This window comes from Stigmatopora argus, chromosome 11 (genome assembly GCF_051989625.1).
Source record: "Stigmatopora argus isolate UIUO_Sarg chromosome 11, RoL_Sarg_1.0, whole genome shotgun sequence".
Classification (NCBI taxonomy): domain Eukaryota; kingdom Metazoa; phylum Chordata; class Actinopteri; order Syngnathiformes; family Syngnathidae; genus Stigmatopora; species Stigmatopora argus.
This window is the reverse complement of record NC_135397.1, coordinates 17,531,013-17,544,951: the sequence shown is the minus strand read 5'-3', so window position 1 is coordinate 17,544,951 and position 13,939 is coordinate 17,531,013. Positions and strand designations below refer to the sequence as shown.

General features: G+C 42.3%; 1 protein-coding gene across 8 annotated transcripts in view; it reads left to right on the top strand.

Moving 5' to 3' along the window:
- Positions 1–1,200: 1,200 nt before the first annotated feature.
- The window catches only part of nvl (nuclear VCP like), a 181,305-nt gene continuing 168,566 nt past the window's right edge, over positions 1,201–13,939 (top strand). For 3 of the 8 annotated variants that reach the window (XM_077613087.1, XM_077613083.1, XM_077613082.1), the window contains exons 1-2: positions 1,201–1,279; positions 13,068–13,155. In XM_077613087.1, the coding sequence (XP_077469213.1) occupies positions 13,093–13,155 (63 nt within the window). In that variant the 5' untranslated portion in view covers positions 1,201–1,279; positions 13,068–13,092. Of the gene's footprint in view, positions 1,280–13,067; positions 13,156–13,939 lie in introns of those variants that run through there. The other 5 variants (XM_077613085.1, XM_077613084.1, XM_077613086.1 and 2 more) reach the window with 5 other exon arrangements.

Here is a 13,939-nt window from a genome sequence, read left to right as displayed (position 1 = left end):
TTTTCCACAATTATGCCAAAAAGAGGAGTTCTCATTTCGTATCGAGTTAGGAAAGGCGTAAACAATTGAAGTGCACCAAGATGGCAGCACAATCGTCTCCAATCCAAAGTGGTGGCGAGGCTTCCACCTTGGCGGGAGCTCATGATTCTGCATCTATATCAGGGGTTGGGAACCTATGGCTCAGGAGCCATATGTGGCTCTTTCCATGGGGGCATATGGCTCTCCACTAACCTGTGAGGTGAAATATGGAAATCATTGGTGAGAGAACTGAGTCCCGAACGCACTAATAAGAGTGTCACTGCGGTGTCGACACTGCCTGTGCCCCTACTTCAACCATAATTTTGTTTTTTATTACTCTTCTGCATGCATGACATCATTGATACTGATTTATTAGCCACAGCATAACAATCTTGTCAAAAGAATTTTTGACTTTGTACGTTAAAAGTGATGAAATGACAAAAAAAATAAAAATCACATTTTCATATATTTTTACTTTTCAATTCCGAGAATGGCTCTCAAGAAATAACATTAGAAAATATGAATTGTTTATGGCTCTCTCTGTCAAAAAGGTTCCCGACCCCTGATCTATATCATGGTTACATAGCCCCGGCCATGCTCAGATGCCTATTACTGAGTGTGTGGACTTAGCAGGGGCAATATCAGCTGTGGGGCCCGCATGCGTGTCACTGAAATTTTCTCATCTAAACCATTTTTCAAAGGAGATTTTGTTAAATAGCGCAACAATTGTCTTTTGGTTCTAAACAAGCAGGCGGGACCTGCTTAAATGTATATAATGTCGGGGAATCGGGACGGACTGTCATCCGTAACATCTTAGTTAATGGAGTGTGTAGTTTAAAATAGCTAGAAATGTTTCAATTTTGAACAGATCATTAAATTCCTGGGTTTTATCTAAACAAAAAATGCAGTGAAATGCTCGATAGTTAAACATGATACTCAAACATAATAACATGCATAATTATTTCATTACCCAGCCTAACTCAAAAACCATATGTATTACGGTTTGTCAATCCTAAATTAAGAATATTTTAGAGGAGAAAATTACGAGCATTAGGTCCTCAGAATAGGCATCAGCCTAAGATTAGTACTGCTTTAAAATGGCCGCTTGACACTCACGCCGCCGCTTTTCGCATTTTGTAACATTAACATGTGATGTACAGGATGCCGACACTTAACGCATGCGCAGAACCCATTCATTCTGACAACACGCCGCGCACACACAGACGTTTCGACGGTTCTACCAAAACCCCAATTTAAAAAGGTAAGAAGTGACATGAACATATGAAACACGCTGGCTGGGGAATTTCTGACCAAGATTTTTGATGATAGTTTTTATGACTTTAGACTTGAACACGTTTTAAATCTTTTGACTTTGAATAGCGTGTTTGTACTGTTCCACGCACTCTATTCATTATAAGAAAATCAAACGTCGCCGATAAAATTAAGCAGAAACACCACTTGTAGTTGCTAACTTACTAAGTACATGGTATCCATGTGTAAAGCGCAACATCACAGTAACTTGTAATGTCTGCAATGTTCGTACGCAAGGTTGCCAGATGAAAAAGACGATTTCCTGCACAAATCACCAATACCCGCTTGTGAGATACAGGAAAACTGCAAATCAAACCCAGAGTACGCTACGGTGGTATACAGTGGCGGTCGGTGCATTTTGTCGTAGCGCCTTCAACGTATCAATCAAAAACTATTTTATGGCTATAAAACCTCTACTGGAGCTTGAGCTGTGACACATAAAAATAATCAATAAATCAATGCACAAAAATGGGGTGAAATCCACTTCCTAGCAGCATTTTATGATTAAATACAAATACTGGAGCTTTTCAGACATTAAAACCAGGCCAGGGGGGCGATTTTCCCGGGAAAAGACAGCGATGAACGTCGATGGCGTACGGGCAAACATTGCCCGAAAATGGGGTAAAATCCAGCCGAAAACAGCATTTATTGATTAAATACAAATACTGGAGCTTTTTAGACATCAGAACCGGGCCCGGAGTATCATTTCCCCGGTAAAAAGACAGCAATGAGCGTCGATGCGTCCATACGTGAAAATACAAAAAATGCACTAAAATTAGGTAAAATCCACTTCCTAGCAGCATTTATTGATTGAATACAAATACTGGAGCTTTTGAGACATTACAACCAGGCCAGGGGGGTGATTTCCTCGGGAAAAGACAGCGATGGACGTCAATGGCGAAACGGCAAAAATTAAACTGGGGTAAAATCCACATCCTAGCAGCATTTAGTGATTAAATACAAACTGGAGCTTAAATACAAACACTGGAGCTTTTCAGATATCAGAACCGGGCCCACAATTGAAATATTATTTAGGAATATAGCCATATTACACTCACCAAAAATTCTTTTTAACTGTACACAAAGTCCATCCTCCTTTCTTACTTCCTTCTTTCCTATCGCCATCGAAGCTAATGACGAAAGTCGAGCCTGTCCTGTCATATTTCCGGCATAGTCCGTTTTGAAAATGGCTTTAAATCAACGCAACAATATATTTCCTTGTGCAGCTAAGTTAGCGCACTGGAAGTGGCGCACACACCATTTTCCCGGCTGTAACAAGCTTGCTAGCTTCGGAGTTGACCGCCCTTTCTTAATTATGTCAATTTTTTTCTGGAAAAGTCAGTCTGGAAAATAAATTTGTGAGCAAATCTGCAACAGTATCCATTTGTTTTTGCCTCTGTCGGCCATTGTGGGTGGAGTTTGCGATCTCTGGCTGCCTCACTATGGCTTTGGCCCGCCTACTAGCCAATCATAGTTGGTGAAAGCAATGACGTATCCCAGCCAGCAAAATGCCAATGCGAATGAAAAAGCATTGTGGGGTTGCCAACTCAAAATCTGATTGGTTAAACAACAGTCTAGTTTAATGCAGCAGAGCCCGCAGAACTGATTGTGAAGGCTTTGAGGCAGATCTGATCTGGCAACAAATAATGGCTGAAATGTGATAGGTTAAATCAGGGGTCCCTAAACTTTTTCCTGTGAGGGCCACATAACTTTTCCCTTCTCTGATGGGGGGCCGGTGTCAGTTTGTAACAGAAAAAGTGTGACGATCGTAGGGGAGCTTAAATTTTTTTTATTGTTTTCCAGAAAGCCACACATAACCAAATAACCCTTTCCAGGTTCTTTACAGAAAAAAAGTCAGGAAACAAATAATAACACTATTAATGAAATAAATAATAACTAAATAACCCTCCCTGAGTTCTTCACAGAAAAAACAGGAAATAAATAACACTTTATGAAATAAATAATAACTAAATAACTCTCTGGGTTCTTCATAGAAAAAAAAGCCATGGAACATTAACTTTCTGTTGTGCCATGCACAATCTTTTCCCTTTGCTCTGAAGTTTATGCACGACACCACAACCGTCATTACAGAATCCCACGTCAACATTTTGCAGCACAGTGCTTGCTGGTGAATTCGGCAGTGGACTCGTAGCGGGGCGGTGAGACCCCTTTTTTCCAACTCCCGGTTCATGCGTCCCATTATTAGACCGCAAGTTTCGGCCACCATGCTAGGAGCCCCGTCAGTCGTGATGCTAGCTAGCTTTGACCAGTCCAGGTCCAACTTCTCCATGGTTTGGCACACTGTCAAAAATATCCTCTCCTGTTGTAGTCCCTTTGAGACTTTGGAGGGCTGCCAGATCCTAGCAAATCTCAAAGTTTGCAAATAAAAATGAGCAGTTGCGCTGTGTCTTGCACGTCCGTGCTTTCATCCAGTGCTAATGAAAAAAAATCAAATTCTTTCGTCTTCTGCTGCAGCTGGGCATATACATTACTCCCGATTTCTTCAACGCGTCTGGTCATTGTACTCACCGACAGACTTACGGCATTAAATGCATCTTTCTTCTCGGGACACACTTCCTCCACGACAACATCCATACATTTCTTAAAAAACTCTCCGTCAGTGAAAGGCTTACCGCTGCTTGCTATCAGTTTAGCAACCCGAAAGCTGGCCCAAACGGATGCCTGGTTCAGCTGAGCTTGGCGTAGAAATGTAGTCTGCTGAGATAATAGTCCAACTTTTAGCTTTGAGAGTTTGTCTGCTCGTATTTGGCCTTGCACGCTATCGTACTTGTCTTTGTGATGGGATTCATAGTGCCGGTGAAGATTGTATTCTTTGAATACTGCCACCGTCTCTTGACAGATGAGACAAACAGCCTTTTCTTTGCATTGAAAAAAATAATAATCGTTTGTCCACTGCAGGTTAAATACCCTGCATTCTGAATAATTTTTTCTCTTAACTAACCTTTTCGCCATTATTCCGTTCTCAAACAAGTTCAGGTTGCACAGTTTTTATATGCTTGAATAGCATCGCAGTAGCGATGGCCCCAGGGCTCCGCCCTCACCTGCGATCGTCCAGATGTCTCGCTAACACTGCTCGCGCATGCAACGGTGGAAGTGCCCCATGCATCAAAGGGAAACACTCTCCCCGCACGTGTCACCAAAGAAGCAATGCGAAGGCCCGCTTCACTGGGATGATTTGTGGACTCAGCAGGGGTGCAATGAAACAAACACAAGATTAAAACGTCCCAGTCTTCAAGGCCAAATAGGAAGAAAATCCGATAGCGTCTCTGGTATTGTTCAGAGGGCCGGTCCAAATGTGCCGGCGGGCCGTATCCGGCCCGCGGGCCGTAGTTTGGTGACCCCTGGGTTAAATGCTTCAATTGGAAAACACATCTGGAAGCAGTGTAACCAGGGGGAAAAGCAATGAAAGGAAGCTAACAGACCATTTGGAACAATAAGTATTGATGGACAAAATATAATATATGATTCAGATATTTCTTAGGCCAGCAGAGAAGGCCTTGAAGGCCCTGACGGCCCGCCACTGGTGGTATAATAATAATAATAACAACAATAACAATAATAATAACAAAGTTATCCAATCCAATATGACCAAAATACAAAAGACTGATAATATTGATAATTAGGAGCCCAAAAACAAGTAAAATTTGCATGCATCAAATTCAAATGTAACTTGAGCATTTCCTGGAATCATTAGGCATTCTCCTTTGCTAGTCAGCATGGGACATTCTACGGCTCCTTCCGTAACGACTCCTGGCCGTATCAGGATGACGACCACTAAGGCGATGGCCAGTTGTTTAAGTCCAGGTGGGCCTTGGATTTTAGCTGCATTCAATGGAGCTGTGGGTGCAGGAAACGGTCTGTTATTGTGACATTCGAATGGGGTTCAACCTTTTAGAAGAATTAAATGACCTTCGAACATTACAGTCTTCCCTCGGGTACTCGGATGATTCGCCTAAAGACATTTCGCCGACAGACGGACAGGTCGCCGAATGGACGCTCCGCCGAACGTTCATTAGGCCGAATGAACGTTCCGCCGAACGGAGGTTTCGCCGAAACGGGATTCGCGCGCTCAGCCAGCCCCCAGATCGTGTGTGTACAAGTTTTTCAACCTCAGCCCGCGGGCCATATTAGGATTTTTAATCCGGCCCGCCGCCGGCGTTGTCCAAATTATAGTAAAAATCAATGATTCTTTTCCCTTTGCCGCTCATCACTCTCAATTTATTAATCTACCGTCAATGGCAGCCCGGGAATAAGCACTCTTGGGCGGGCATGTCAGCCCGGGAATAACCACTCTTGGGCGGGCAGATGTAGCAGAACCGAGCCGTGAAATGACAGCAATCGGGTCAAATCCATTCTAAAACAGCATTTAATGATCAAATACAAATGCTGGAGCTCTTTGGACATTAGAACCGAGCCCAGGGAAGTGAATTCCTCGGTAAAATGTCGCGATGATGTCGCGATAAGGCAAAAAAAAACATCTATATACGTCCATTCGCCAAACAGGTCAAAATGCTCTCAAATTCGGTCAAATCCAGCCGAAAACAGCGTTTAATGAGTGTATTGCCACATTCAGACTCACTCACAGTTAGTTGGAGTGTTGGTCGGCAGCCCGCAACCTTTCATGCCATTCGCATACCTGTCAACCTCTGCCGATAACTGCCATTATAAAACATTATGATTCCCCTTACAAACCCCCAAAAAACCTTACAAACACCGTACGAGTCGTACGAGCAATAATTGAAATCAATCATTTACGATTATTTGTGATGAGTCTTTTACAATGCCTTGGAGGAATTTTGCCCCACTCTTCTGTGCAGAATTGTTTCAATTCTGCAATATTATAGGGTTTTCTTGCATGAACAGCCCATTTCACATCACACCACAGCATTTCAATATGATTTATATCCGGACTTTGCTTGGCCACTCCAAAACCTTAACTTTGTTTTTTTAACCATTCAGAGGTGGACCTGCTGGTGTGCTTTGGATTGTTTTCATACTGCATGCTCCAAGAGCGCTGGAGTTTCAGCGCACGAACTCGGGGCCGGATGTTCTCCTTCAAAATTTGCTGGTAGACAGCAGAATTCTTTTTTGCCAAATTGGCTGTTTGGAACACGGAGGCCCTGGGAACATATCCTCATTTCACAGCTTCCAACTTCTTCGGAATTTCCGGAGTTTACCCACTGGTTCAGTAATGCAAACTCCTGACAACCTCACCAAACTCCGGAAATCCCGAAAATATATCACTTACATTTTTTTTAAGCAACCACTTCAGAAAAGTACCAAATTTCCTATTTAAATGCCTCGAAATTTACACTCGCTACGGCTTCCGCATTTGATTCAACTGCACTGTAATTCGTTAACACGAGTGCATTGTGAATCATCCAAGTTACAAGTTCTGACAAATGATTTGTCTTGTGCGACTTCAGGTTTGGCAATCGATTCGGAATCGATTGCATAGGTAGCCTCTATCGCTTTAACGTTTTCGTTTTTTATTCATAAGGGAAGTAAGTATAATTAAGCAAAACTGCCAACCTCCAATTTGAATCTAACTGTTATTATCATGTTTTTACATTAATTGAAATATTGTGTTTTTAAACTATTGAAAACGTACAGCATAATGAAAATAAATATAAAGTGTGAACAAGTATAATTTGTTGATGATTTATTTGCAAATTCAAATTCCCACAACATTAACAAGTTTTTCAGCTGGTTCAGTACCAAAGGTAATGCAGTTCTCCCATTTCAATCCAAATTTGTCCAGTTCTTCATTCACATTTTTAAAGATATTCTCACCTGTAGCTGAACTTTCCTTAACAACTGGTACAGATAAGAAGGACTGCCTAATTAATCCAGCTTCTGGATGTGTAAGTACCACTGGAAAGTATTTGTCACTGCTATCGTTGCTGCCGTCAGTACTTGGGGCGAGCACAGGTGAACTATCAGCAACACTGTTTGAGATGATTTCAGCTTTTTTGCGAAACTTCGGCCCCGCATGGTCGGCAGCACTTATTGGAATGTTGTGTTCAAGTAAAAATGCCACTGGGTGGAGCGTTGCATTTTTTTCAGCGTATTGTTTTCCTGTTAGTCAGTGCAGAATGGCGGAGGAGCTTGCTCTATAATACGAGAGTATATAATACTTCTCAATGGCAGGTGGTCGTGCGTTATATTATTGTGAGGACATTTGTGTGCATAACTTTTGGAATACAGACACTCCTCAACTTACGAACGCAATTGGTTCCGAGCGATTGTTCATAAGTTGAATTTGTTTGTAAGTTGATTTAGTGCTATATTTTGTATTATAATTTGTTTAAGGCCTATATAATTATATTGAAGGTTTATAGAAGTGCATTTGTATGTTTAAGGCTTGTATAAGTAACACGCATTGGTTTGTACTGAAAAAAAAACCATTTAATAAAATGGAGAGAATATGTACAGTACTGTAGAGAGAGAGATAGATTTATGTATTAGAAACTGGCCAAAAGAAGCGACCTAATGACGATTGCACAGTTTTCTTCTTTTTTTCATCATAAATGATGCAGTAGCACTGTATGGCATCATTCAATTGATTTGCAAACTTTGTGCAACGTTCAATATTTGGGTCCTGCTGCTCGATCTTTCTGTTTTTAAATGGTACTGAATGTGCAACGCTCACCACTTTCTGACGCGCATCAAGCTTCGTTATTATTGCCACTCGTTTCAAATGAAATGGCTTGCCTCTTCCTTGCAACTCCCTCAATAGAAGCCTTTAGCTTTTTACCAACCATATTCAATATTGGATGCATGAGATATTTAATGATACAAATTAAAAAGGTTCTTTGCACACTGGAGATACATTCACGCACTTCCGCATTGCAACGAAGAAGGTAGATGCTGGGTGAGCTGAGCTCTCACAGCGCCAGGCGTCGGTATTAGCGGCGGAAATAAGTACTACTCCGAAAAAGACGCGAAATACAAAATTGGACTTGCGAACATTTTTGGACTTAAACGCAATTTGCAGACATGTTCGTATGTACCGTTGTTCGTAAGTTGAATGTTCGTAAGTAGGGGAGCGTCTGTATTTATTGTTATTTACGAACATCTGCGAGGCAAACGTTTTCTAGAGTCGCCAGGATTTATGTACTCTCGGTAGGAGATGCGATATATCCATCACAACAGATTACCAACAAACCTACAATATCCCTGAGGACATTTCGAGGCCACCGGGATCACCGTGGATAGTCAGCCCACCCAGCATACGCCGGAGACGGCGAAGGGAAAGAAAGCAAAAGCGGGGATGCTGGGCGGGCCTAGCTGCTAAGCTAAGGAAACAATCGCACAGAGCACCGCTTCCTCAAGGCTGTGTACTGACAGAGCATCGCTTCCTCAAGGCTGTGTACTGAGTCCTCTTCTGTACTCCCTGTACACGTACGACTGTACACCCACCCACCAGTCTAATGCCATCATCAAATTCGCTGACGACTCCACTGTGGTCGGACTCCTCTCAGGAGGGGATGAGTCGCCCTACAGAGATGAGGTCAACAAATTGTCTTCGTGGTGCTCGGTGAACAATCTCACACTGAACACCACGAAAACTAAAGAAATAATCCTGGACTTTCGCAAACACGGCACAGATCTGGCCCCACTCCTCATAAATGGAGTATGTGTAGACAGGGTCCAGTCCTTTAAATTCCTGGGGGTCCACGTCACGGATAAGCTCTCATGGTCTACAAACATCACGGCAGTGGTGAAGAAGGCTCAGAAACGACTCCATTTCCTCAGGGTACTTGGGAAGAACAACTTGGGCTCCAAGCTTCTGATAACCTTCTATAGAACCACTGTAGAGAGCATCCTGGCGTACGGCATCACAGTGTGGTACGCTGGAAGCACGGCGGCAGACAAAAAGGCCATGCAGAAAGTGATTAACGCTGCCCAGAGGATTGTCGGCTGCTCTCTGCCCTCACTGGAAGACATTGCCAGCCCTCGTTACCTCAGCAGAGCCAGGAACATCATAGGGGACCCTTACCACCCTGGTCACAATCTGTTCCAGCTGCTGCCCTCTGGCAGACGCTATAGGTCCCACAAAGCACGGACAAATAGGCTTAAGGACAGTTTTTCCCCCACATCCATCAGAACTCTAAATTTGCGGTAACATAACACACATTCCCTTGTGCGGTAATATGAAAAGATGTTTGGGTGGTGATCTGCCTCCTACTAGCTGACTGAAGTTAAGTGGAAGACAGTGAAAGGTAAGCGACCTGTATCCATAACAGCAGAATGCCAAATTACAAGATTCCGTAACTCACTTATAAAGGTATTTTGCCGAGTAAACGCAGCTTATGGAGAAGCACCACCAATTTCGTCACACGCAGTTTCTGGGTGTGATGACAAGTAGGCTTTTTTGTTGTTGATAATGACGACAGAGCCTATGTCCGATTATTATTATTATTCCGAGTATCTTCTTGACCAACGCCAGATCCATCACCCACAAAATTGACGATTTGGAACTTCAGCTTGTTACCAACAGCTTTGTCAGAAACTGCAACTTTATTCTCATCACAGAAACGTGGCTACACCCGCAAATCCCCGATGCCGCGGTCTCGTTAAAATTCAGGAACAGGAAGTGAGACTTTGGACTGTGAAAACCAGGAAGGCTGCTGGCCCTGACGGAGTACCTGGGAAGGTGCTCAAAGCTTGTGCTGACCAGCTGACGGGGGTTTTCACAAATATTTTCAATTGTTCCTTGCAACAATCCATCATCCCATCGTGCCTGAAATCTGCCACCATTATCCCTGTCCCTAAAAAGCCAACCTTAGACAATCTGAATAATTACAGGCCTGTTGCACTTATGCCTGTGATCATGAAGTGTTTTGAAAAGTTGGTCGCCCGCCACATCAGGGATACAATCCCTCCCTCAGTTGACCCTCACCAGTTTGCTTATACAGCAAACAGGTCCACTGAGGACGCCTTCGCCGTAGCTCTACACATAGCACTGAGCCACCTGGAGCACCAGGGGAACTATGTGAGGATGCTTTTCATTGACTATAGCTCAGCCTTCAGCACTATAATACCGGACATTCTGGCTGACAAACTCTCCCACCATGGACTATCCTCTTCCATCTGCTGCTGGATTAAGAACTTCTTAACCAACCGTCCACAAACTGTTAGACTTGGTCCCCACCTCTCTTCCTCCATTACACTGAGCACTGGCTCCCCTCAAGGTTGTGTACTGAGTCCTCTTCTATACTCCCTGTACACATACGACTGTACACCGACCCACCACTCTAACTCCATCATCAAATTTGCCGATGACACTACTGTGGTCGGAATCATCTCAGGGGGTATGAGTCTGCCTACAGAGATGAGGTCAACAAACTGTCTTCCTGGTGTTTGGTGAACAATCTCACACTAAACTCCACGGAAACTAAATAAATTATCCTGGACTTTCGCAAACGCAACAATCGCAATCTCGCCCCACTCCTCATAAATGGAGTATGCGTAGACCGAATCCAGTCCTTCAAATTCATGGGGGTCCACGTCACACACAAGCTCTCCAGGTCTACCAACACCACGGCAGTGGTGAAGAAGGCCCAGAAGCGACTCCCATTTCCTGAGGGTACTCGGGAGGAACAACTTGGACACTTAGCTTCTGGTAACCTATAGATCAACTGTGGAGAGCATCCTGACATACTACATTACAGTGTGGTACACTGGAAGCACGGCAGCAGACAGAAAAGCCATGCATGGAGTGATCAACACCGCCCAGAAGATCATCGGCTGCTCTCTGTCCTCACTGGATGAAATTGCCAGCCCTTGCTACCTCAGCAGACATTGTTAGGGACCCATACCACCCTGGTCACAACCTGTTCCACCTGCTGCTCTCTGGCAGACGCTACAGGTCTCACAAAACACGGACGAATAGACTTGGGGACAGTTTTTTGCATTAGCACGACACACAATCCCTTCTGTGCAATAAAAACTTTGGGGTGTGCAATAACAATGTGCAGTATCTTAGATTGTTCAATATTTTATAATTTACCTTGCCTGGACGTGACTTTTTATAATTTTATATTACCTATTTATGTTTTTACTAGGAAAAGACACTTTGTGGAGTAGCACCACCAATTTCGTCATACGCAGCTTTATATAATGACAATAGAGGCTTTTGACTGACCTTTGACTGAATATTTTGAAGGGAAGACAAAAGCAAACAACGCTCAATAGGTTCCTTTTAGCAGCAGCTGAAAGTCTGTGTGGAGGCGGGGCAAATAGAGCCAACCGGGAGAAGAAAGGTATAAAAATGTAAAACACAATTAGAATTAAGTTTAGTGTAAGGTTAGATTACATTTATTTTTGAGTGCCTGTATCATAATCCAAGTTCATTTAAATTTGATTGTTATGTTACGGGCGTGTTGCCATGCAGAGCCTCTCTCTCTCCCCTCTGCGAAATCCGTCTAATTTTAGTACTATTAAACAACATTACCACTAGTTATTTGTTACTCTGTTAATAGATGGTGAATTTGAACAAATAAAATGTTTTTCCAATCCAATATCTTGTTTTTGTTTTTTCAGAGGGTTGGAACGAATTTATTTGTTTTTAGTTCATTTCTATGGGAAACGTTCATTTGAGATACAAGTAAATCGTCATATGAGCTCAGTCCCGGAACGCATTAAGCTCATATCTCGAGGTACCCCTGTACAGTCATACCTCTACCTACGAATGCTTCTAGGTATGAAATTTTCAGGTTATGATTTTTTTTTATATGCAAATGAATGTCTTGGTATATGAAAAAAATCCAAGTATGAAATCCCCCAAAAAGTAATTGCATTTCCTTATCCGTTATTTTATTTCGAAAATATTGTCGCGGATGCAATGGGTCTCATTTTAGAACATCGCTACCCTATACTGGTCTCTTTTACGCTCTCATTCCATCTCATAATGACAATAAAATCATTCAATTCACAACAACCACTACCCATGTTTCAAGATTCTTTCTCACATGCCTGTCCTCCTCGGCTAAATGTTCCCCTTGGTAATGATTGCAATTGCCCTTAAAAAACGTACAAATGCGACCTGGCATATTTTTGCACCCCCCCCCCCCCCCCACACACACACACACACACACACGGCAGCCGTAAACGTCTAAAATATATGTAGTACTACAAAGTGGACAGCTTTAGGCCTTGGTAGAAGGAGTTATTGCCGCCATCTGGCGGACAAACAAGTATTACGTCTCCCAATATGACCGCCGCAGAGGGAACTATTTTAGCGCCACGGGGCACAGTTTCACAGGGATTTTTGGCAATTATATTCATTTTAAGAATTGATAAATCGTTTTCTTATAATTTTCTCTCATTTTGTGTGTTTCTCACATCTTTCATACAAAATTGGGACACAATTTTAAAGGGTTTAGTTGGTAGTTGTGTGAGGACTGTGGAACGAATCAGAGAATTTACATATAAAGTACACCTACTTACAAAATTTTCAAGTTACGAAAAAAGTTCTGGAACCAATTAATTTTAAAATAGAGGTGCGACTGTACTATATTATTCACTAATTTGATATGATGGTGATTTTTTTTTTAAAGTAAATATTTGGGTTTTGAGCTGAAACCCCTTAGAATGTGGAAAATATTTAAAAATTAGAAATTGGGTCCCCTGAATCCCACATCTCTTGAAGTCTGACTTTTTGAGTGTAATTATGGAAATTAGGATTTGATGTTCTTTTTTTTCCATTTTAGTGTTCTGAAAGCATTAAAAAGTGAAATGGACATGAAGCATAGAGGTGGTGTCTTCCTGGATGTTCAGCTGAAACAGAGATTGGAACAGGTATATCTTATATTCCTATTATTGGGGCAAAAATATCTAATAACACAAGCGGATAATTTGCACTTTATCTATTCTATTAGTAATTTACCCAACTGGTCACCCAAAAATATATGATTCCACAGGCAACACCTAAAGTATTGCTGCAGTGAAAATGAATCAGTTTTTAAATCCCTCTATATCTTAGCTTGCCTAAGGTCGACTCAAATGTTATTGTGTAAGACAAACGTATACGAAAATACACGTAATAGAAACATGAAATCAATCTGTACCAACTCAGATGGATAAATCAGCCTTTAACTTATTGTTATCACACTCCTTACCTTAAACAGACATTAACCTGAAAAGTAGGTGAAAATCGTCACAATGGCATGAGTGGCCGACTGCACCGCTGAAATACTTCCCTCCGGGGCCGTTATTATGGGAGACGTAATTCCCGTTTCTCCGCCAGATGGCGACAAGTGCCCGTTTTACCAGGGACGAAAGCCGCACAATTTGTACTACATTTTAGACTTGTGTGCCCTGTGTGTGTGCGTGTGTTTTTTTCTGAAAATATGTGCCGCATTGCATTTGTACGGTTTTTAATCGCTTGATAAGGGGAATTGAAATCATTAATGTTGGGAGCATTTAGCCGAGGTGAACAGGTATTTAAGAGAGAATCTTGAAACATGGACAGTGGTTGTTGTGAGACAGCCAATTCAATTGAATTGAATGCTTTTATTGTCATTATATGATAGATAGATAGACTGACAGCGATGAAATGAGAGCCCAGTAGTGGGTCGTGTTC